This window comes from Dermacentor silvarum, chromosome 2, assembly GCF_013339745.2.
Source record: "Dermacentor silvarum isolate Dsil-2018 chromosome 2, BIME_Dsil_1.4, whole genome shotgun sequence".
Classification (NCBI taxonomy): domain Eukaryota; kingdom Metazoa; phylum Arthropoda; class Arachnida; order Ixodida; family Ixodidae; genus Dermacentor; species Dermacentor silvarum.
Window position 1 is genome coordinate 141,850,888 of NC_051155.1, and position 26,266 is coordinate 141,877,153.

General features: G+C 44.9%; 1 protein-coding gene across 1 annotated transcript in view; it reads right to left on the reverse strand.

The window, feature by feature from the left end:
* LOC119441873 (uncharacterized) overlaps positions 1-26,266 on the reverse strand; it is a 47,995-nt gene that overhangs the window by 2,548 nt on the left and 19,181 nt on the right. The window contains exons 7-11 of the mRNA XM_049661680.1: positions 23,093-23,144; positions 17,290-20,870; positions 15,184-15,231; positions 15,005-15,087; positions 9,098-9,248 (exon numbers count right to left, since the gene is read on the reverse strand). Of these exons, the coding sequence (XP_049517637.1) occupies positions 9,098-9,248; positions 15,005-15,087; positions 15,184-15,231; positions 17,290-20,870; positions 23,093-23,144 (3,915 nt within the window). The remainder of the gene's footprint in view (positions 1-9,097; positions 9,249-15,004; positions 15,088-15,183; positions 15,232-17,289; positions 20,871-23,092; positions 23,145-26,266) is intronic.

Genomic DNA, 26,266 nt, shown 5'->3' on the forward strand with positions numbered 1-26,266 from the left:
ATGGCAACCACAGGATTCATACCAAGAGTCCTGTGGTTTGAAAAGGAGACATCCTGATCACTTGACCAGGCCAGTGGTGTACGGGGTCGTCCACTCTTGGGGTGAACACGGCTCAGCGTGGCCGCGCTCCGCGGAGCGCCAGAGGCGCAGAGGGACCTAGGGGAGGTGCCTCGCGTCGTCTGCTACAGCGCTGGAGCGTGCCACTGTTGCTTTGCTGCGAGGTACACTTCACTAAATGCAGGCGACTGAGCACCCGAGGCGGCATCGAGGGAAAGCACGCTTGACTAACTGTAGCATTTCCCCGCTGGTTTTGTCTACAGCTTATGAACAGCCTGCTTAGTCAATATGCATAAACAGAAACAAGCTTCTCAGCACATAAATGACTTAGCATTTTTTTTTTGTGAGGGTAAAAGAACAGAGAGGTATTGTTTGCGCGCTCTTTATTAGGCTGGTGCTATTTTATTTTACTGCCACAGCTGTTGGTGCAGTCCATCCAGAGAACCCATCAGGAGCGCTTTTAATGTGTCTTTCGGTTAAACTAGCCATCCCAGAATCTTTCACTTGTGAGCGACTAGCCACTTAGTTGAGCATTTGTTGGCAGCAGCGTATGAGCATCGTAAGCTGATAAGAGAGGGCAGCACGACCCAAGCAAAAAAATGAGCTCGGCGGTAGATCACGCCGACGCCTATGGCCAGTTTAAAAGTAGACGGTCTAACCTCAGTCATCTGGATCGGGCCGGATTTGGCTTTTACAAATGGCCAGCCCATTTGCCGACCACCAGCAAGCGGTCGGCAGACGACACTGGGCCGGCGTAATGACCGCCGGCTAAATCATCGTGACCAAGTTCGGCTGACACACAGGCCCGCGACTTCCCCACGACGGCTACAGCATGGCTTGTCCGTGGCTGGTGTTCCTTTGCCGGTATTCATAGTTAGGTTTTAGCCACTCCTCAACCAAATGTATCCACTTCACGAAACGTATCCGGTGCCCACCTCTATGGCGTAACGCAGAGATCATGTGTTGCTTCGGGACGTATACGCCACAATTAACGAATCATTAAATTTTAGTGAGAATATGCATATGAATTTTTCCAGAATAAATGGCGCACAAGAATAACTTTGTTATTTTACCCTCATCACTTACAAAGAATGCTAAGTCGTTTATGTGCTGAGAAGCTTGTTTCTGTATATGCATATTGACTAAGCAGGCTGTTCAGAAGCTGTAAACAAAACCAGTGGCAAAATGCTCCAGTTAGTGAATAGTGAAGCGCACTTTCCCTCGACGCCGCCTCGGGTGCTCGGTCGCCTGTGTATAGTGAAGTGTACCTCACAGCAAAGCAAGAGTCGCGCGCTCCAGCGCCGTAGCAGACGACGCGAGGCACCTCCCCTAGGTCCCTGTGTGCCTGTGCCGCTTCGCTTTGATGCGCGGCCGTGCCGGAAGCTCTGGCACTCCACGGAGCGCAGCCACGCTGAGCCGTGTTCACCCCAAGAGTGGACGACCCTGTACATATATTGTGCAATACATGTTAGTTCTGTGTACGGCTTAATAAAAACTAACAGCAGTCCCTCAATGGTTACAGCCCTTATGACAAAAAGGTTTGAAAAAGAAAAGCATTTATCATGCTGCATAAGAGAATGTGTTTTCACGCGATCACGCATAAAGATTATGGGCAATACTAAGGAAGAAAAGAGCATAGTAGCGATAAACCTCAAGGGACACAAAAGAATGAATGCTGACACTAGCATGATGGTTTGAAGAGCACCCCTCAAACGTACCTCCAAAAGAGAGGAGACAGCAGCGAAGAAAGTGCTAAAGAGTTGAGGTGCGAATATCAACTTTTTCGAATACAAATCTGTAGTAAGTATCGATGACGCATGTATTTACAACAGGAACATTTATTTCAGTATAATTAGGTACCATGCTTGTACTGAATAGTGAAAAAAAAAAAACACTATAAATGCTCTCTCCTCGAGAGATGGAAAACACAAAGACTCAATCAGAGGCTGCGGAAAAAGATCGCCGAGCTCAATAGGCCCATTGAGGAGCATTGCTCCGAATTAAATAAACAGCAATGGAGGGACGCCTGCTCAGCAACGGACGAAAAATGCGCAAAGGAGGTAAATGGAGCCTCTTCAAACATCTAGATGATGGACAATCCAAAGGTAATCGGAGACTAGCCATAGACCGACTTATTAATAAGGAGCTAATGGAGGACATCTCGGAAGCCTCCATATTTAGGAAACTAGCCAACAAATACCTTCCACTTGACCAAAGCTCAAGTTCTTCCCACCCTCGATATGAGGGCGCGCCTGCCCCAGAGCTGGACGCTCCCTTCTTGGAAGCCGAGATCAAGGAAGTGCTACATAATCTAAATGGAAGGTCTGCCCCCTAGGCCCGATGCAGTCGCAAACTGGCTCTTAAGAAATTTGGACGACAAAGCCATTCATTCCTTAGTGAAGGAGATAAACAGGGTATGGAGATCTCCTCTCGGCAGCTTCGCTAAAGACCTCGTTGGTCGACTTGGCGGAAAAGGCTGCTATAGCTCTCGCATTACTTGACACAACACGCACTACAGTGTACACGGACTCTCGATCGGCAATTAGAGCGTTCGCATCGGGATTGATAGCCAAACAGGCAGCCAGGATTATCAACGGCAGACCCCCCTCAGACACCATTCATCACATAGTCTGGTTCCCAGCACACATGGGACCAGACTTATTACCGGGTCACCTGAACCATAATGAGATAGCCCACGACCGTGTGCGAGGTCTCATATGCCGCGACGGGACCGTGTCTCGGGTGAGTTCGGGAGAGCTCTTCCACAGTGATCCTCTAGTTACTTTTCACGAAATCACATCACATTACAAAAGGGATAGGCAAGGTTTTCCCTCCCCCCATCATAAGCTCAACAGATCACAATCTAGCACGCTCCGCATGCTCTAGACTGGGTCCTACCCCTCTAGGGGCTTGCTGAACAAGCTTGACACTGACATCGATCCATTCTGCCCAGGTTGTGGCACTGAATTTTGCTCATTAAATCACATGCTCTGGCAGTGCCCTGTGTTAGAGGATTTTAACCAAGAAGACTGGACAAGGCCGTCACAGATCCCAGACAAGACGTCCAACTCCTGGCTGTCCAGAGGGCCCGTGGACGAGCGGAAAGGCACGGCCTCTCTGTTCCAACATGGGGCTAGCAGCTAGCAGGCCCCCCTGCCTAGCTTCTCAGGACCTAAATAAAGTGTTTACTACTACTACTATCAGGTGCAAAGTACAAATTTTTGAACACTAGATAACTGATTGTCATTAAAAAATATTGCCCGAATTGCCCCTCAACATCTTCCATGAATGCAAACAAGCTTTTCAAGAATGAATGGCTGCTGTATGACTATTTTTATAAAAAACGCTAAGAGGTTGCTGAAAAAAAAAAAAAAAAAGATCAGATGTGTAAAAGAGCCCGCTGCAAGAAAAACATCATAGGTTGTAGTGTAAAAGATAAAACTGCTAGACTAGAGTGCCAAAAACACCAATGACAGACAGACAAGCAAAAATCATATTGCATGTAGGCTTCCACCATGAAACCGAAAAGAAAGCTTGCATTTACACATTTTGTTTCTGCAATGCTTCAAAAACTTTTGTTGTCTTGCTTCTGATAATTGGCGATACTTTTTGCAGCAGTCGAGGTATAGTAACCAGACTAACCCGCCGTGTTGCCTTAGCGGCTATAATGTTGCGCTGTTAAACACGAGGTCGCGGGATCAAATCCGCAGCGCCTGCATTTCGATGGGGGCAAAATGCAAAAACGCCAGTGTCCCATGCATTGGGGGCACGTTAAAAGATCCCCTGGTGGTAAAAATTAATCCGGAGTCCCCCACTACAGTGTGCCTCAATCAAATCGTGGTTTTGGCACCTAAAACCCTAGAATTCAATTCAAATTCAATAGTAACCAGGCTAACATTCGGCATTGCAAAAGAATTGGTTAGTTTCGACTATTTGAAATTAAAGAATGTAGTTACTTTTTGAACACGAATGGTTAGTGAGTAATATTCAATTCATATTCGAAATTTGGAATATTCGCTCACCGCTACTTAAAGAGGATGAAAACAAGTATGGACACTGGCAAAGCAGCTTCACTTTCTCCTCGATTTGGCTACAATCCTACCAGTGCCTGTGCGACCACAATCACAGCTAGCTTCACCAATTGCTGCATTGTGACACTTAACCTAGGAGGCAACTTTTACTAGCCATAATGGTGAAACTATGGGATAGCTTCTGCACACATTACCACTGCATCAAATAATCTAAGCAAGTGTGGTTTCAATTTGGGCTTTTTCTGACATCACATAGTCTGTTAACTTTCACAAAGGCAATCAATACTAACTCGGTGTACTCGTCAAACTTTGTTTCTATAACCATGTGGATGCTAAGTTTGCTGCAAGTCTCCCAAGGGAGTTGGGGGCCATTGCATGAACAGTCACCAGAGGATGTGGTGGCCACTTTGCTTTCGAGAGTAAGTATGCCTAATGTGGGACAATCTCGGTGCAAACAAAGAAACAGAAGATGCCCATACTGACACGTAAATGACATTAAGGTTTGTTTTTTTTTTCCAAATTATGTACTATGGTAAGCAGAACAACTATGTTCTTTATTTATCACATTCGAGAATGCAAATGAAATTACAGGACTATTTCCCAGAAGTCATGCAGTACACGCTCCTTGTATCAACAACTTTACATTTTGCCTTCCATGAGCATGTCCATCCCTCTTTTATGACACCTCCCACCATGCTTGTACAGTAGAACCCCAACCGCGAACCCCAATTGAACCCAACCACGAAAAAAAAAAAAAAAAAAATTATGCAGATCCCAGGCACTGTGGGAATCGAAGTAAGCGAAGCTTTCTGTGCTGTTTGCTTTGATTGACGATAACTAGCGGTGATGTTGATGGCAAATGTTTCATTTCTTCAGCGTTTAGTGCAATACGAGAGTGGCGAGTTGATGGTAAATGTTACCTTGAATGTGCCATTGTTCATAACCTCCGAGAAAGTTAGTATTGTCATTGCGTCACATGGTACATAGTATCATGGCAGAAGTGTTAAAATTTACTTGAATTATGGGACTGCATGTGCCAAAACCAGAAGTGGATTATGACCCCCTGGGGTTCTTTAACGAGCACCCAAACATAAGGAAACGAGCGTTTTTTTTTTATTTTGCAGTCAAAATGTGGCTGCTGCGGTTGGGATCGAACCCACGACTTTGAGCAATGCCATAGCCGCAAAGCTACCACAGCGGGCCCAGAAGTGTTGAAGTGTGATGCCTAGACTCTACGGCGCTACGATGTCAACTAGACACTACGGTGCTTTAATGCAGCTTTGAGTCTGCACGCCATGCGTCAGTTGTCTGCGTGACAAATTTGCAGGGTGTTTATTTTTCAGAAAAAGCAGAAGCGTATTGTGCCATACCTTGAACTTAAATTTATCCAGTTTGTCCACAACCGCTGTCATGTCTAGTAGTAGCTAGGGTGCCTCAGGGGCGCGTGTATCGAGGCACCGAAGTAGTCAAGTTTCCTCACCTTCAGACGTCGCCTTTTCCCCTCCCCCCCATGTATGCGAGTGAAGAGTGCCAAGAGTTTTGTGGCTGTGTTGGTTTTACCCATTCTCTGCCTCCTCTCCCCCCTTCTCTCTACCATTCTATATAGTACCTCCTCTCTGGTCAGTTGCACATGAGTAGAAAGGCAAGTGCTGCAGTTTCTGCAATGCTTTTGCAGGAGGTCCCGGATAATTACAGCCATCAAGAGGGTACTGTGGCAACGCCCAGGGAGCTCCAGAGGGCATTGTGCACATTTAACGTAGTGCAAAGGTCCAAACGAGTTTCTCGCATCACATGGTCGAAGAGGCAAATAAAGCTTAGCTTTAGAAACGTAACAGTGAGGAAGGGCACAAATCACCACAGCAAAGCTAGGAGTAGCTTTGAATGGCTGCCAGTACAGTTATTAAACCCCTCAGCACTCATACCGCGACCTGGGATAGCGCATGCGGCCGTGTAAATTAAAGGACACTTAAAATGTGCTGCGACAGTGGCCCCTTTGCACTCTTGATATGCTTCACTGCATAGCATTTTTCTTTTTTTTTTGCGGTAAAGCTGACTAAAGAGAACTGCTGATTTGCAATGCAAATAACCCTTGCCGGCCCCAAAATAAATGTAAGCCTGCATTTGGCCCAGTGTGTGTGGCTTTCGGTAGGTTTTAACCAATGCCCACTTTTTCGGAGGCTTCGCCAACTGCTTCTATGCCCGTTTTCTCCCTATGCTTGTGCAGCGCCTCGCTTGTGCAACTTTGGTCACTTGTTGCAGCGAATCAGTCACTTGTAGCAACGTACCAGTCGCTTGTTGCAGCATGCGAGAGCATATTTCTCTCTGCACCACTAAATTTGTGACCGCCGCATTCAAATGCAATGCAAGATGTGGGAACATTACAAAATGGCAACGTATCAAATGGGAACATAATAGTACATGGGGGTTAAAGCCACGATTTGATTATGAGGCATGCCGTAGTGTGGGACTCCGGATTAATTTTGACCACCTGGAGTTGTTTAACGTGCACCCAATGCGTGGTACACAGGCGTCTTTGCATTACACCCCCATCGAAATGGGGCTGCCGCGACTACATGGGTGTCAATGGGATTTAGGACACAGCAAGGTACGTATCAGAGGGGTTCCACTGTACCTGGAAAACTTCGACCAAAGCTCAATGGGACAAACAAACAATGCTCTGGCCACCTGGCGTCACAAGCAGTGTACCTCACCACCAGCATCTTCGTGATCACTGGTTGTATATGCAACGGTGACGCTGACCATGTGTCACAAGAAATAAATGTTCACTCTCTCTTCACAGCCATGAAAAGTTGTCTGCGGGTCTATCACTAGTCCTCATTTATAGCAAAGCATTCTTAGTCTCGCACCAGGCACTTTGCGGTAGGTACTAGGTCGGCTCCTGTCATGCCGTGCCTATTTCTTTTCGATAGAGTTGTATCTAGTGGTGGGATTGAACCAGCGTGCCCCAGCACAAAAGCCCGATTAGGCCACACAGGCTTTTTTTCTTTCATGGTATTTATTACAAAAAGAAAATGTATATCAGTGAGAAGTAATGCACAGCAGCCAGCCAATAGCAATGTTTGCAAGCGCAAAACAAACACTGCGCAAGACAATCAGTATTGAACAGTTCTCTAAAAGGGAGGCCAGCAAACGTATTTCATCAACAGAGGACTCCACTCCAGTAGAAAGTCAATTTGATCACAAAAGCCTGAACTGTGGCATAATTTCACTGAAATGTTATTTTGAAGAATTTATTCTGCATTCCGGTCCAACATGCGAGCATGCACCTGTGGCCTAATGTGTAGCTTATGGGGCTGCACATTAGGCCACAGACGCATGCGCACTTCTGTCAATGTCCATCAGTGCTTTGAGACGACTGGTGTCCGCATTGCGTCGCATAGCAACAGTTTTCTTTAACCCCTTCCGTGCCATGGACGAGCTGGGTTCGTCCACGTGTTTCTGGTAGAAACAGCCAAGGACGAGCAGAGTTCTTCGATGGTACTTTAGTTTTCTAGCAATACTGTGGATGAGCTGGTTTCGTCTCGGTGGTTTGTTGTGCTTTTGGTAGATTGTAGCACACAATCCACAGGGCAGTGCAAGCAAAAAAATTAAATCATGGGGTTTTACGTGCCAAAACCACGATCCGATTATGAGGCACGCCATAGTGGGGGACTCCTGCATAATTTCGACCACCTGGGGTTCTTTAAAATGCACCTAAATCTTAGTACACGGGTGTTTTCGCATTTCGCCCCATCAAAATGCAGCCGCCAGTGGCCGGGATTCGATACCGCAACCTCGTGCTTAGAAGCCCAACACCATAGCCACTAAGCAACCAAGGCCGGGTCAGTGGTAGCAGGAGAAAGTTATTCTGCCAGAGGAAGTAAACCATGTTGGCAAGTAAGGTCTTCAAAAATAATCTGACCATTTTTGGCCAGGAATTCAGGACAGTAGCGTGGCACATAAGGGGTTAAAAAGTGGGAACACATGCACACGCACCAGTTTCTATCAGGTCACATATGCAAGAATGGAATTCGTGAATACTAACTGTCAACCTTGCCACTCTTTCGCATGCTTCATATCACATAGCAAAGGGTTGCTTATAAAGAGCGTGTCAGTTTCCGCCATGCTTCTCCTGTGGCAGTGAGTGCTTTGGAGATACTATGTGGCACTGCACCGCCTTTGGCATTGGCCCTGCTTTCCTCAGTCCTTCCCTCATAGCAATTAGTGCTTTGAGATTCAATATTACATTCCACTGATTGCCTTTGGGATTGGCCCAGGTCATAACAAAACAAGTAACAGTTCTTTGCCCGAGTACAATAACTCGGTCGTCATGCCATGGCTGTCTCCGTCATACTATCATCAGTGCTGTTGTCACATGCTTGCTCACATCACACAAGCATTTGTTTGCGTTACACAAACATATTGGCCATCTGGTAATGTTCTGTGGAACGCCAAGTGGTGCAGGATAGCCAGCTACCTGCAAAATGCTTCGCATAATACATTCCCACAATCAAAGGTAAACATTTGACAGACATCTGCCTGGTTGCGGACAAATTAATTAAGGAGAAGGAAAACTCTATCCAATTTTGATCACCAGATTAGCCCCGATGGCACTGTCACCTTGGAGAGGGAAATTAACCACACGCAGCTCCTTTTTGGAATTCTGGAACATCCAGAAGACCCCAGCTAATATTAACCGTTCGTCAGGAACATTTCCTGCCGTTTATTCTCAAGGTCTACAAAAAGTGTCTGTGCACCTGTCAAAGCGTCAAAAAAATGCATATAAGCACTGCTATGCCTCACCCCTGAAAAAGGAGCTGGTCGGACTCTGAAACGATGGGTTTTAATATAAATTTTGGTTGGAGTTTTCCTTTAATTCCCATAATGTGTGGCACCTGCATATTTCTTTTCCTTCCTCTGATCTGAGACACACATAGAACAGCCAAAACATTCAAGCTCTCTCCTTTACCGCTTGGCCACTCAACTACCCAATTTTTAGCTCGACTCACCATTAATGGCAACCACGCTGTTGGCAGATGAATCTTTGTGGGAATAGCTGTCAGTTAGTCTCTTTCCAACAGTGGTTTGCTGCAGTTCATTCTCCAACATCATCATCTGCTTCTTCATCTCTTCAATGTCTTGCTCTAGCAGCTTCTCCTTCTGTGTAGTAGGCAAAGGGTTTGAAGACGAAACATTGATCACAGGTAACCAAAGTTTGTTCAGGCATGTTCAAGTAAGTTCAGAGCAGTGCATCTTTTGTGACTACATAGTATACCTAACTAGATGAAAAAAACAAAAACTTAAAAACTGATTTCCTGACTGAATGGCCATGAGAAAGAAACCGATTAATGTTTTCTGAGGAAAAGCGGTCAACACGAAAAAAAATCAAGTGCCATTCTTCTTTCTGGGATTTTACATGCCAAAAGCAGTTCTGATTATGAGGCATGCCAATAGTGGAGGGCTCCGGATTAATTTTGACTACCTGGGGTTCTGCAAGTACACGGGTGTTTTTGCATTTCACCTCCATCCAAATGCGGCCGCCACGGCAAGAATTCGATCCCGCGATCTCGTGCTCAGCAGTGCAACGCCTTAGCTGACTGAGCCACCGCAGCCGATAAAAATCAAGTACCATCTCACCCAGAAGCACCTTCTATAAATTCTGCCAAATCCACAATTGCGTAAGCTCCCAAAGTGGCCTAACAATTATCTTTTGAAACATTACAGATGAATGGTACTGATCTAAACTCGTTATCATGGAGCATCAATTTTCTGATTAGAAGGAAAGAAATTAACTGCAAGTATGTATCATCATTGTGATCACTGCGCATCATCATGTGCCATCGTCAGTCACGAGCTGCGAAAAAAATGTGATTTCGTTCGCGGCCAGGCTGGATGCCACAGCCACCACTTTACTGGCTGTTTCATACTTCCTAAATAAAAGTAGGAATGATGGCACATCATGTCAGCCACCGTCATATTGTTCATTACAAGTATACTTTAAAAATCTTTCTTTTGAAGTGGTCAAGGTTGTGAAACCTACCATGGCATGCTATGCATGCCATAGAGAATCTTTGCTGAATAAATTTCCCAGCAAGATTTGCCAAAAAGTGTTTTGTGGATGTGTATGATGCATTACCTGAAAAAATATGAGGGTGCAAATATCTGAAACTTCGAATAAGAATTGAATAGTCTCTCCTATTCTATTCTATTCTATTCAAACATAAAAGCTCGATGATACGAATCTCACGGGGTCCAAAAATATTCGTATTAGCCGAAATTCGTATCATCGAAACACAATTAAAACTACTGTCGAATCTCGATAATTTGAACTCGAAGGGGCCCGAAAATTTGTTCGAATTAAAAGGACGTATTTTGAAGTTTCGTGCATAGCACGATGCACCACGAACGGGCCAGTCGTGAAATATCGCGGCGCGCAAGCGCATAGCAAGCGCGGGCCACGAACTGCCCACGCGGCTAACGGTCGCTTCCCGATAACGACAGAAAACGAAGCTTCGGGAGATGCGGCGGGCGGCACACGGTGTGCGCGCGGAGACCGTCGAAGGTGAGGGAGGAGAGCGGCAGGGAAGCGGATTTCGCCGCGTCAACTCCGCCGCTTCGGTGGCTCCCCTCGCCTCCCCTCATCAACTCCCTCGTAGCTCTCTCACCTTCGACTCCGTGCGCACATCTCCGTGCACATCTCCGTGCGCGCCCGCCGCCGTGCTGGCGCCAGCTTATTTTAGCCCGCCCCTGAAGTTTCGTTTTCTGCCGTTATTGGAAGCGAGCGGGGCGTGGGCAGTTCGTTGGCCCGACTGCGCCTCCGCCGCTGCTTCCCTCTGCGCTGCTGCCGCAGCGTGCAAGGTCAACATGTGACTAGAAAATAGAGGAGAAGGGTTCACCTGCCATTTTATCCGCGTGGCTGAGACGTCGGCACTAGTGTGTGCTAGAATACGGTTTGTCTAGAACACTTTAGTCGGCACGTACACGCTTGTTCCGGCGCGAAGCGGAAACGGCGACCTTGCAATTTGAGAGAGAAGGAAATTTCCGCCGCAGGTTCTTTTTTCCCCCGTTCGCCTTCGCGCGCGGCATTGAGGGGTCTCTCCTGAGCTTTTGCTCTATGGCCAGTGTCGGAGCAATGCCGGTCAGAGGCGCCGCCGCGTGATTGTGGCGCGCTGCTAAGAGCATTGTCGGTGCGCGGTATTTCGAAGATAAGCGTGTTCGAATTCGCTTGCTTCGCGTTGGACGTTGAACGAAAGCACGTTTTTCATGATAGTCTCGCTGTGCAACAATTGTGCTCAGTTGCGCTGTGCAACAATTGCGAGGCCTAGCTCTTTAGCCAACTCCGTCACGCTTTCTCTTGAAATCCTCATCGACCTTTCGAAGAATGTCTAATTTCTCTTTAAAGGAGAGTGATTTCCGCTTGCGAGACATAGCTCGCTGCGACTAGGCAAAAGGGCGCAAACACGAAGAACGCGGCCCGAAGCGCAGCAGCCACTCCATCTGACGGCTCGCAGAAAAGGAGGAAAAGTACAAGCGCACCAAAAGCGCCACCGCTTCAAACTCTTCGCGCCCAGTCGCGGAGTCCGCGCTGTCCGGCGCCGCGGCTCCGCACCAAAAGAGAAGGAGAGAAAGCGCGTGACTGCGCGCTGTTCTCTTTCGCGGGCCGTCGGTGGGGCGGCGTTTATTCGTATCAACCGACGCAGGCTGAAAATTTATTCGTAAAACCGTTCTCTAGCACGTTGCAAAGTAATGGGCTCGGCCGGGACCACAGAAAAAATTCGTATCATCCGGAAATCGTATTAGCCGTGATCGTATCATCGAGCTTTTACTGTACACTTTGTTGAATATGTTCAACAAAATTGTTGAATATGTTTCTTTCTAATATTAGGGAAAACAACACTTATTGGACTCTCAGGAGGGAGAGAGCGATGTGGGAAGAAAGGCTAATATTCTGAATTAATTCTGCTGCAGGAGAGCTGCAGTTGCTGCACAGAGGTACCTTCCCTGCTTAAACACACTGGACAGATGACTTCACTAAACAATTTCCATTCATTCAATAAGAATGGCTCACAGTTAGGTAGCCTATATATGAGCTTGCTGTCTCAATTTCTCATTTGGCCAGTCTTGCCAAGTTTGCAACCCATTAAAGCAATTCAACGACAGCAACACTGTGCATGCATCTGGTGACACGCTGTTCCCTTATTCCATGACTGCCATCGTCCTGGTGCCCCAGATAACTAAAAGTGGTTTTCTCATTCTCAAACTCCTTAGTTGCCCGGAAGTGCTAATGTATGTATGCTTTATGTATGTAGGAATGTAAACTTTTTGACCAAACGGAAACCGTGCAAACTTTATTTCACTTTTCAACATTTAATATTCAGACCTCATTTCATTATTCAAACACCTAAAGAAAAATTAAAGAGGAGCCATTCTTTTGCTTTTATTTAACTCCCCCCCCCCCCCCCCCCCACAGAGGTAATTATGCAAACAATTGTGAGCAAAAGCTTGAGACAAGAGCAGCAGCAAGAATTTTCTTTTCTTCTGGAACAGCCATTCAGCCTGGAATAGGGATGTGCTCAGCATTGGTCGAACATGCAATGTTCAACATGTTATCAGGCTGCAAAACATTTCAGCAGCCCCCCCCCCCCCCCCAGCCATGATTTACAAACTTTCATTCACCATTGTACAAGCACAATCTGCAGAATTATGCGTTCTACATTTAAGAATGATAACGTAATACAAATAGTGCTCATCTTGTAAACATTTTTTTTTTTCAGGAAACTTATTTAGGGAAAAGACTGCTTGCATGCTCTAAAGAGCCACTAATTCTTAAGAAGAAGTCGCAGATGGTCGGGCATCAAGCTTGAGACAGTACGCGTGGAATGACAAAATACTTTGGCACTTGATTTATACAGTTAACCTGGGTGAAACCCTTAATTTCACAGAGTTATATGATGAATGCTGATGCTATTTTGAAAGCGTCAGAATTGTGGCTTGCATAGGCGTGAAAAAGAAAAATGAAGTTAAATTTGTAAAAAAAAAATTAATATTGCCCATTTGTATCTTTTTGTTGAAGAGAGCAGTCCTGACATTCCATGATTTCTACTAAGTGCTGGCCAATGCTTGCAATCTCTAGCTAATTCATTTAAAAGCACGGCCACACTACTTTTTTCTTTTTTTTTTGTAGCTACTCAACATGTGTATATGGTAAAACCCACAGGAAGAGCATCAGTTGGTGAGGCAAGGCCAATTCTTTAAATTTTCTTCACACGGGCAAAATTATGTCAGACTAAGATAAGGTCTGCCGTCTGGGGCATTCAGCCAGCAAGATTACAACTTTTTCATCAAATTAAATGAAGGTCGCCAGACATCCCGAGACAAACTACCCCAAACAGGCAAAGGTATACAAATTCAGTAAATGCAGTTTACTACTACTACCTAAAACATAAAAAAACAAAAACAAATGGTACATAAACACTGTACTGTGTAGTAGCTGCCATTGGTTCTGTGCTTGAGCCACATGCCTACCTGCCAACCTGTGAACTCTAAAATTCGTAAAAATCCCATGGACACGACACCAAGGGAGGGAGACAACATTGCACACAACTTTTAAACTTTGCCCTAAATGCAAATGTTTTGTATGATGCAAACATCTTAACAATTATTTTCATTTAGACACTGTGCACACGCAGCGACAAACATGGAACAGCAGAGACTAAAAAGCAACACATTGTTTTTAGGCCACGGAAACTCTTTCAGCAACTTTGCTATTACCTATTCCGCCTGCTTCAGCAAATTGTCTGAATAACCTTACTTGATGTGAGTATATCTCCGGTGTCCTTTCACCGTAAAGCTACTTCCTAGAGTATGGTCACAAATTTGCAAGCAAAACTCCATTTGGGCATTGTTCGCAGTACTAATATTCTTACGCATTCAGCGTTACTGGGAGGAATTGACAGGATCCCCACCATTATCTCTGCGATCCTGTATGACTTGGGCAATGCCTCTATGCCTCAAATTCTTCCTGCTTGCGCCAACTGTATGTTGGATCTTGTTTCCTTCAACACTTACAACTAAAGTATTTTGCATGCAATTCTTGCAATCTTGCATCCTCACATCTTTCATCACCTTTAAAAAGTTTTCGCAAACAGAAGCGATTTCTCGTAACACAATGCAATATTACTCAAATTTAAAACAAGCCGGAATTTGTAAACTGTATAGAAAATTCTGGAGAATCGGTAGGTATGCGAATGAGTCATTAAGTGCTGAATGCTTCAATTCGGAATGCCATTTTCACATTGGTGCACACCAGAGGCTCCAGAGTGGGGTTTGCTCACTCCCAGTGTGAGTGCCAAGGAGCATAAGCCCTGCACACACAGCTGTATTTCACATCAAGTGCTATGATCAGACGCTGCCGCTCTCAAGACCTTTCATATTTTAGTGATGGCCAAGTGAAGTGATTGTTCATCATTTTCTTCCACGATCTGTTGTGACAATAGCGGCCAGCATCTATCACTTTTCTACTAGCAAGCACCTAATTGCTCTTGGAGCTCTTGGGTAGTTGCAGTGCAGAGTTAAAGATCTCACCGTGTGCGCACTATACTTCTCACCCTCACCACTGTTTATTGCCATAATGCCATTCCTAAATATATTTATACACTTTCAAGGTCGCAAGGGCGTCGCTCACATTCGTGAAAAAGCTAAACAAACGGCGACATTTTAGAATGAACAAGAATGGGACTTAGAAACTCTGCTCTTATCAGAACTTCACCTTACCATAAGTGCATTGCACCTTGGGAAAACTGAAGAAACATCACTGTACTTCTCAGGTTGACAAAGTTCATCCTAAAATGAGTGTACTGTACTTAACCCTGTTACAAAAGACAAACACAAGGTCAAAAACGAGGCACGTCTCTTACCAGTGTTCTGTCTAGGCCTTCCGAAAGTGTGCTTGACATCGTGGTGGCCGTGCTGCGTCCACCAGTATTCTCGGAACTGTCGCCTTTAGAGAAATTGGATAAGGTGATACGTATACATGACTGATTCCATCACTGTGCACAAAAATTTGGAATGTGCCTGTAGCACAGTGGCCACTCACCATCGTTCACAGAGCTGTCGTGCTTTTTCCAGAGGCTGTGGTACTTCCCTGAACACATGAAATGCAAATGTAAAGCTGCCATACATTTTCTGCATTCAATTTCACATATGCACAGTGCTCAGTGACTCAAACTCGATACTGCGGCCACATGGCTGTCGGTGCTTTTTGCGCCACCGGTGGGTGCAGGGGACACCAAGCTGATGCATTCTAGTACATGATGAGGGCGCGAGTATTGCATTTGAATCGCTGAGCACTGTACATTCATGGAAACATAGAGGGTGCACGAGGTATTTGAGGATGCAGCTCCGGATAGCCACAGACATTAACATTATCATTTTATCTGTCTAGGAACTTGAATTCCTCTTCACCAATCCCTCTGTCACCTATCAAGCACACTTATTCCAGGCTAGCAGCTTCCACCCTGACACAGATCAAGTCACATGCAATCCTAGTCAACTTACATGCCGGTCATAGCGACATGTATTTTTGCCACTTTCTCAAATGTGGCTCAATCCTTTGTTTTCAGGACAAAACAAAAGCTCATGGCCTATTTTCATCTGTATAAAAGAGAAATAAACTGCCAGTTGTCAGACATCATTCAGGCAGTTCAGTTTCCCTAACAGGTGGAGGCCATCATGAGTGAGGACCTTGAAGAGCCTACGTTGGCCATTGCTGAGCAGCTTTAGGTTTCAAGCAGACAGACTTTCTGTGCACGAAAACATTAGCCATCACTCTTAAGGAATACATTCGGTTCCCCCCACAAAAGCTGTGCAACCCACGATTGGCTGGCTGTGAACTTCTGCCGCCATGTTGGCCTTGAGGCGGTTTCCTAGTTTCCAATACTTATATACCCACTACAGTGGTGTGTATAGGGGGCACCACTGACAGGAAAACTAACAAACAGCCACACAATGCTGAAAGCTCGCCAAATGCTGCCATTCTGGAAGCACTGGCCAAGCACCACCTGACCCGAGCATAGAGCCATTACTGAAGGTGAATTAAGTTAATCATTGAGGCTGCTTTTATTAACAGTCTTAGGAAATTACATAGGAGAAACAATGTAAAGTTCTAAAACAATTGGTATAATATCTAATCTTGTTGGAAATATTCCTGCTATTCCTGAAGTCAGTGTTATATCCTCAAATACCCAACACACCCAGTACATACATACATTCACGTATGTTAATTTCATGTACATTCACATTTTAGTGCGAGAAAACCAGCTTTCAAGCAAGTCTGACTGCAGAGATAACATCATGCATAAATGTGTTAAAAGCATCATTACATACTGCACTGTCCTTCAGTGAGCTATCATAAGTACAGTACAAACTTAGTGCCATGGGGAAAGAGAAATTTGAGAGGGGGAACAGAACTTATGCTTTGGCTCTAGATACATCATTACGTAACTATGGCCTACAAAACCTACCACACTTATATACCTATTTCCTGAACTGTCACTTACTACAGCAATGACGGCCACACAAAATATAGACAAAACTTCATGATGCAATTTATTTTCACAGTGGTTAAAATGAACAGACAAGCTAGTAACCTCTACCAAAGTCCTGGAGAATGCTCACGGCACACAAGCCTAAAGCTGGTTTGTGGTACTGTTAACCAACAAACTTTTGATCAGTTCAGCGTATTAAAGAGTTATTAAAAAAATTGGTGGCCTCAGCTATTAATTTAGCTGGGATCTCACACAGTGCAAAAAACGTGGCACAAATGTGCTTAACACTTCTGTGGGCTGATAGTACTATCAAAAGTCTCACCAGCCTTGCCAACAGGTTCACCATGAAAGCATCATCATTAAAATTTGGAACACAGTAGTCATATATTACAAGCACTCGTAACAATGTTTGCAGCGTGTATAATCGTAAATATCTGTCAGAATTGTTTCTGCAAGAAAAATAATTCTCAGACAAAACAATGAACAATTTACATCATGATTGGCATGTCATCATAGCGTACAACCAGACACTTTTTTCTGGATACATGTTAAAGGTATTTCACGAAATAATAAAGTTGAGAAATTTTCAGCACCCCTGTAATGTTGTTTGATTAACACGGGTACGTTTTGAGAGTTGAACTGCTATTTTCACACACCTTGCGAAGATGTTCCAGATTGCTGAGTGGGTCGCCTAATGCTGTGAAGCTTTTCTGGAGACCAGACAGCCCTCTTCAATGTTTGCAGCACTGGTGCATGCGGCTTTTTACCTGCTTCAAGAGGCGCAACAGCTCGCTTAGCAAAAATGACAGCAGCTTCTTCACTGTCGTCTTCCTGCACCGCACGCCTCAGGAGCTCTTCGGCCTCCGATTCTGTCACAGGATCGCTGTCGCTGTCACTTTCCACAGCAACACTAGGCACCTGTCTAGATGACTTACGCACTGAATCTGATTTGGAAGACGCCTCAATGATTTCGCAGGAGTCAGTAGTCTCTTCCCGAGAGGTTGTGTCACTGGACAACAATGCTTTTCTTGTCTTGTTCCTGACATTTCGTGGAGCTGCCCTCCTGATAAGAATTGGAGAAGACCATGGTGAAGACTCCTCCGAAGTGTGGCCGTCGTCTTGATTTGGAGCAACGACTTCGAGACTGCCACTGGCAGCAACTTTTTCAGGGGAATGCACGTGTGCATGAAGTGAAGAGGCCTTCAGCTCCTCGGATTCATCATAGGCTGTTGCAAATGAAGGCGTCACAGAACTGCTTAGGTCTCGGTCACACTTTGCTTCAGGTATTGGTACACTAGTGACACCAGACGAATGCTTGGTAGGTGCAGGCTGGTGGCAGGTGTTTTCATTAGGCAATGCCTCCGGGTCACGACACTCCTCTTGCATGCTGTGTTGCGTACCCTTGTATGATGGAAAGCATACTTCTCCACTACAAGAATTGATGTCATTATTGTGTGTCACCATTTCATCCTGTTGGGAACTGCAGCCTGTGCTCTGTTTATATTGAGGAAGCACTCTTTCTGTGTGGCATGAAGGGAGACTGCTACCTGAACATTTGCTTCCAAGCTCTGGAAGTTTCGTGCCCTCTCGTCTCAAAAAGGCTTCGTTTTGACTCTTCAACAGGGACTTCTCAGCGGAACACTGAAGCTCACTCTGAATTTCCCTGTTTTCGCCCCAATCACATTTGGGCGGATTATCTTCATGTCGCAAAGAACTACTGTTGCATGGCAATTTGTCAATTTCCTTTGATTCTATTGGTGGGGTGGTGTCCATCTCTTCAGTGTCTTCGACAATTGTCCTCAGCCCAAACTGTGATGCTCGAAAGAGGTTAGGTCGGCTTGTCAAGACTGCCTGATCTTCCGTATTTTCACACAGTATTTCTGTGCCTTGAGTTGAAGTTTTCAGCACTGCAACTTCAACTGCTGGTGTTGTATGTTGCACACAACCAAGCATGACTGGTTCCTCTTCAAAGCCACCACAAGCGGCACTCGCAGAACTGCTGTTAAAGTGGACGGAAGTGTTCAAAACACGGCCATCCTTTCTGACATGGAGCACTTGGCCACTTGCACCATTTTCAATAACTGCAGTTTGTGCTTGCATGGCATCAGGTGCTATTGGTGGCAGGTGAGGCGATGGCAAACTTGAGCAACTATCACCCGAGCTTCGAGGATCAAGTTCCTTAATATCGGAGCTTTCAGTCTGAGTCATAGCTTCTCTACAAATGATGACCTTTGTAAAAGGCCTTTCAGTGCACATTCCTACTTCTACAAGGACTGGCTTCTGTGGCTGCCCTTTGAGTATTACTTTGATGATGCCGTCCACACACACTAAAGAGAGGTGCGCATTACAAGCTGGACAGGCTGATTTGGTATTGGTCACGTGACATGAATCACAACTACCATCCTTGGCACCTGGTTCAACTGCAGGAGTAACTATTGAAGCAGGACTACTGGTAGAACTCAACGAGTGTCGGTCATTTTTGCTCTTGTGTGCACTGTTACTAGAACAGGAATGCTGAACTACTTTGTTGTTTTCATGCGGTAATATTGTATCCCTCACTTGTGGTACACCGACCTGCTGGTCTGCGTCATGGTTGGTGTGCATGACTGTAGATCCTGGCTCATCATACGCTGGGGCTATATCTGGTTCACTAGCAGGAACCTGCTTCAGGCTATTGCAGACTTCCGTCATTAATTCAAGGGTGTCCACCGCTCCACTACCGAGCGATTCCAAGTCCTGCGTACTAGCATTGAGGTCAAATGTTTTTCTGCTTGACTTCTTGAACAATCCTTCAAAGTCTTTGAGAGACAGTGGACGGCCACTACTCTGCTCCTCTGACTGATTGTCCTCCTGGCATTGCCCGTCTGGAGCACTGTCACCTTGTTTGGTGCCTTTGCCTCCCAAACTGCAAGGAACATCAGCAGAAGGTCCACTAGAGGGGGCTGCATTTCCTTGTGCGTCATTGCGAATGCAGCTCTCATCAGGTATCGCCTCACCAGGTATGCCTTCTGGTGCCAAATCTTTGCATTTCCCAGAAGCTTCCACCGTGTACCTTTCATCATCAGAACACAAATCAACAATATCCTTTCCCGTCACTGGTTCGACACTTGTTTTCGAGTGCAATATTGTGCTGGTCTTTCCTGCTTCGCAAGAAATTGGCTCGTCAACCTCAGGAGGTGGTTGTTGAAGCAGGTTTTCTTCATCACTTGGCGACATACGCACTGATGATGTGGTGACATTCTGCACCTTACTTTCTACTTGGGCCTTCAGGTTAGAAACATCCTTCAGAGCACTAGCGTTCCTGATATGCTCGGTGCGCCTGCATTCCACATTTCCAGGCAAAGCTTTGACAATAACAAGCTCATGGCTTTCAGCTTCTGAAATTTTTCTTTGAAGTTCCTCTGCTTGCTCTTCCAATGGCTTCAGCTGTAGATTGCTCTTAACCTTCCTTGGCCGCTTTCTTGATGTTGTGTGGGACCTTCTCTGATTGACTACCCTTTTCTCAACACAGGGCCTGACACCTGGCGTCACAAAGAGCTCTATCTCAAGCTCTCGGGCATCATCCTTTTCTTGAGCCTCCTCCTCTGCAAATAGGTCTCTCAAGTTCTCAAACTCGCACACAGACTTTTGATGGTCAGACTTTCTTCGTGATGAACGCTTCGCTGTTAGGCCTGCTGAACGGCCATTTCCGCGGAGCCGTCTCCTCCTACCGCGCTGTGCTGCTTGCAGCGACTTTTGACTTGAGACAAACTTGTATGGGTCAGTGTCTGAAACGTCCAGCACCGAATTTCTCTTTGCTGAAACACTAGATGCTTCATTGACCGAAGTGAAAAAACGGTTTGAACCAAGCTGTTTTTCTGCGGAAACATTGCAGCTTTCCTGGGGTTCAGACCTTACTTGTCCTGAAGGTGGGTTATCCTGAGGAATGTTGTCGCAATTTTTAAGCCAATCTTGCACCTTTTCAGATCGATTTTCACCACTTTCTTCTGGTTGGTTGCATTTCTGCATTTCTACGTCTATAGGAGCTTCCAAGATGTTTGAATGGCATTCCCGCCTCGCTGACCATGATGAAGCCAGAGACGCATTGTCAGCGGTAATGCTAGCGGAAGCTACTGATGATGGTTTGGCACGTGCAGCGCGGCTGTTATCCTTCCCATCTTGCAAGCTCTCACTTGGTTTCGTAGAGCTATTACTTCCTTGAGAATCGCTGCCCTTAGATGCTGCTGGCTTGTCATGCCTGTATTAAAAAAAAAAGTTGTTATTAAGCATGTCTCCAGCACGTACCTGTGAAATGATAGCGGCCAGCACAATACACAAGGCATATGTGATGCAAAATCTACGGAGGTTTACATTTTTGGCCTTTGTGTCCTTAAAGTTTAGGAGTAGAGGTGCAAGCCAAAGCAGCAGTTACTGTATTTATTCGAATAGAAGGCGAGGTTTTTTCCCCAGAATTCTTACGTTTGAAGCCACCCCCCCCCCCCCCCCCTTTATATGCGAGGCTGATAGGTTCAGTTACTGTTTTAATATGGCAGCAGCAGCGCCACATCTCCGGTGATCCAGATATTAAATGGCAATGCAAATTCACCCAATTTGGCATGCAAGGCATTACCGTATTTTTACGCGTATAGCCCCCACCAAGAATTAAGAATTTAACAATAAGGGCAGAGTGTGGGTTATATGCAAATTTTCCCTTGAAGTGTGGCTTCATGGCCACATAAATGTCGCCTTACGGCAACGCGGTGCGCGATGCGGTAAAGCCACACCTAAAGGGGAAAGTTCTCACCTACTCAGTTTCATTACCTCCTAGAGAACCCCACCCTCTCCAAGCCTCCGTATGTTGAAGCTCCCTTTACTCCTATTTAATTTTGGCTGTGTCACTAATTCAGCATTTTGGGCTTTCCCTGCTGAGTCTGAATAAACCAACGGCTACTCCATATCGCCTTATATTAGTGTGCATACTTTAGCTATCTTTCTTGGGTCCCCCAACTGCACCCTTGTGTTATAACGGTGACCACGTTATAATAGAATAAATGCAGTATATAGTAAAACCTTGATATAACAATGTTGAAAGGGGGGGGGGGGGGGGAGGATACTTTATTACAGCCATTACTTTGCTGTAAGCACTATTGACTGTTATGGCTAACATTGCCTGTGGGAGGTGGGATGGGCATAGTTGCTATACCAGGTAAGCTGATGCTTATGCCAGCCTGCCATGAGCAATAAAGAAAATAAATAAAGAGGACACATGTGTCAATTTATTCTTTCAGCATAGCCGATAAACCATTAGCTGAACTTTTCAGCATTTCAAGAGCATGCAGGCATAGCACTGCAATTCTCCGATTACATACAACACTCGTCACTGGATGCAAGTGGACGCTTTTGAACAACAACAATATCAATTTCCTCATGCTGGGATCCAGCAACAAGCTTTCTACGAAATCAGTGCCTTGAAGTGTTCTGTTGGCATGTTCAAGAAAAGTCTTAAGCTGAGCAATCACTGAGAACACAAGAGCTGAACACAAAGCCTTTAACTTGACTGCATGTGAATCAGTTTATCCCTGCTATGATAACAATGCGTAGCATGCACCGTAAGCCATGTGCTCCAGTGTTCACACCTTATTCCAGTGTAATAGTAATACTACAACATTCACCAAAGCGCAGCATGTTATGCACACAAAAAGCAGGAGTCAGCGGCATAGACTGCACAAGTAGGTTCAGTCACTGCATGGCCTCCGAGACCTTCAGCGCATGGCCAAGACAGGTTTAGTGTGCCGCCGTATCTCGGAGGCCATAGCCACAGACTTGGCAGCCCAGCCAGTTTGGTGCATGGCCAGGTGCCTAAAAGTTAGCAAGCCTTTTAAACTGTCGCATCAGGCAAGTTACTAGCAGCATTGCACGCCGCCAGATTTGGGCCTAATCGATGCGGAATGATCAGTAAATCTTTATTCTGAAGCAAGTTTGTTACAGCGGCTTCCAAGGAATTTACCGATTTGTTAAAATTAGTTTTAAATGCTTGCACTCACAAAGAAATTAAAGGAGCTTTACAACTGCTTCGTTAAAACCATTAGTTTTCTATAAACCATTTCTCTATTACAAGGCCTCAAAGGTTCACTCCCAGGAGGTCATTTCCAATCTCATTCCAGTCTATTTCTAGATTGGAATACACGTTAAGGGATAGGGAGTTTGATAAACAACATGGCTAAGTTCTTGAGCAAGCACAAATTGTATGCTGTGTTAAGTGTGCTATCTGTGAACACATTATTCAAATCAGAAACGCTGAATGTAGCATTCACAATGTTCTTCGCTATGGACATACAAAAGGAGAAATCATATGAAAGGAGAACACAGCAACAAGGTTTTACAGTACAAGTAAACACTTGTTGCAAACATGTTTTTTTTATTATTATGAAAGTTATCGAGTAATGCATTTTGATTGAAAGAAAAGCATAAAAAGCTTACAAAGCAGTGGAAGTAGACCGTGGCTTTTTGCTAGCAGCACCAACGTCTGCATCTAAAGTAAAAAGAGGGCACCATCATGAAAAAGTGAGAACGAGGAGCACAAACAAAAATTCACGAACCAAAGTTACTGCATTAAGAAAAAAAAAGTTTCTTTGGCAAGTTCTGTGATAACTGAAGTTCTGTAATGTGATAACTCTGATCAGCTGTGATGTCTGTTATAAGACAGAGCACAAAGATAAGCATGCTGATAAGGAAATAAATGTGCGCAAGCTGGCACAAAATCATGACATAACAGCATGGTGTAAACAACGAGAAATGAGTACCATGATGCAAATGCTGCTTTTAAGTCAATGTGTTTTCGAAGATCCTTTAGATATACATCTACATGTGCCCCAAGGCAATGAAAGTGAAGGGGGCAAGTGCGTTAAAAAAGCACCAACGAAAGGTAGCAAAAGCCAGCAAGGCAGGAAAGAATTTTGGCATAATTGAAAAATGATACTTCTTTCTATTGGAGGGCTCTAGAGGGCTGGATAACACACTTTAACCATGGCTATTGTGTACGATAAGCGTTTTTAAAAAATTATTCATTACTACACCCACAGCGCCTTGCGGCATTACAGTGGGGGGGGGGCTAAGGAGGGGGGTAAGGGGGGGGGGGGGGGGGGCAAGACAATGCTAACACAATCGATAAATAACAGGTAAGAAACAAAAAGCTAGTAAGCAAGCAATTGAATATATACAACCATGAAGAAACAACAGTTTAGGTACAAGGACACAATCACACAAGGAAAAAAAGAAGCAACAGCTTTTACAACCATTGAGGAAACACGGGCTTCATTACAATTCGCATTCCATAAAGAGTAACAAAATACATCAAGGGCGGTAGTGACGACAGTTTATTCCATGAGCAAATTGTTTTGGGGGGAAAAAAAACATCCTGAAAAAGTTCATTTGCATCTTATGTCTGATTTTATAGGCGTCATCACGACGCGGTGAGATGTAGTCGGGATTGCACAGATAATGCTGCCGATTAATACCCATCTTATTATGAAATATACTGTGCAGAAATTGTAGTCTAAGGGATTTTCTTTGCTTCCAAAGTGGTTCCCATCCAAGGTTATCTTTTGCACTGGAAACACTAAAATTGCAGGAATAATTGGCGTGAACAAATCGCACAGCCAAATTCTGGATCCTTTCAACCTCATGAATGCCTACCTGCAGCCAAGGGTCCCAAACACAATAAGCATATTCAAGTACAGGCCTAATGGTTATTTTATACAAGAGCTCTTTAGCAGTAAGTAGTAAGTTCTTCACCTGCGAAGAAAGCCCAACACTCTGGAGTCCCTGCTGGTAACGTAATCTATATGAAGACGCCAGGATAATTGTGCAGTAAAATAAACACCAAGGTATTTATGCTCGAAAACTTTTGCTAACCCTTCTGCCTTAATGCTGTAGCCAAAATCATGAGAGCTGTCTTTCCTAGTAAAACACATGTACACAGATTTTTTCATGTTAATATCTATGCGTCAAGTATTACACCAGATAGTAATCAATTTCAAATCATTCTACAGAGCAACACAATCGTCTGCAGTATGAATGACCCTGTATAAAACGCAGTCGTCTGCATTTTTGAGGAAACACAGCAACATATATCATTCATATAAATTAAAAAGAGGAGTGGCCCCAGCACCGACCCCTGCGGCACACCAGACGAGTGTACCCGATCAGACTGCGTTCCATTTAAAACTACCATTTGGCGTCACAAATGCAAGTATTCTTTAATCCATGCAATAACCGAGCAATTTATGCTGTACCAAGACAATTTTTCAAACAGTAAAGAATGTTCTCTAGGGCACTAGTCAAATCAAGTGTAAACTCGGTCAGTTGCGCAACACAAGAAAACACAGGTAGGAAGCCATGTTGCAAGGGGGTTAATAATGAAAAAGCATTGAAGTGACTCATAATATTTGTAAAGAAGATATGTTCAACAACTTTACAGCTAATACTTGTGAGTGATATCAGGTGGTAATTAGACACAACACTGCGGGGACCCGACTTGTGCACTGGCACAACGTGAGCAAGTTTCCAATGATCTGGCAAAACACTTTCTCGCAGCGATTTTGTGAAAATAATAAACAAGTGTTTAGATACCGGGCGCGCACACATGAAGAAAGTAATGCAGATGGTAGGCTGCCCGGCCCAGTGGCTTTTGAAGCATTCGATTGGTTTAACAATGTCTGGATTACCCGCTGATCAAAAACAATATGTTCCATGTGCTCTGCAACCACAGTGGTTATCTGCGCTTCAAAATCACAGCTGCTCAGGCGACCCGCAAACACCGAAATAAGTCAGGGTGTCTACCAAGTTGACATTTTCAGATTCCCTGAGTTTTCCAGGTTTTCCCTGAGTGATTTTGCTAAATTCCCTGAGTGAAACGGAACTTTCTTTTACATCAAGATGGGCTGACACCATGTTGCCTGATGCTGTCACTCTTTAGTAAGCATGTTAAAAAAACGCGAAGCATCAATTGCGATAGCAAATTAGTAGAGAGCTTTATGGAGTAAGGATAGTAGTTTTATCGATCAGCTGTATAAACTTATACATGCAGCAGCACCAGCAATGCGCCGAACTGTTGTCGACGCCGTCGGCGTTTTGCCCGCGTTCGCACCGAACGCGCACAGCGCTGGTGACTGTTGCCTGTGCCTCTGGGGGCGGCTCCGAAGTTTTCGACGAGATCCGAACGGGACACTTGTCGAGCAGCGTCTGAAGTCTTTACCACCTTCTCGCCTCACCACATTTTTATATAAATACGCATTTGGGGGCGCAGCTAAACGTCACCTCCCCTCCCTCCCTCCATTACCACAGCTTTCGTTCCCTTTCAATTAAATTACAGCTAATTTAGGGACGGGCGATTAGTGGATTTGAGGTTCGAAGCGAGTATTGATTTGGTCAAATAATTTCGAATCGAATAGTTTGAACAGTATATATTACATATTACAGTAAAACCTAGTTAATTCGAATTTCACGGGATTGAAAAAAAAAATGTCCGAATTATCAGGGTATGCCGAAAACAATAAGCAAATGCTTACTACGTCAGCACGATTTTATTAGTATAATGTATGAGCAAATCCTTTCGCTATTTAGCACAAAAGCAGTGCGGAAGCTGCAATTCTC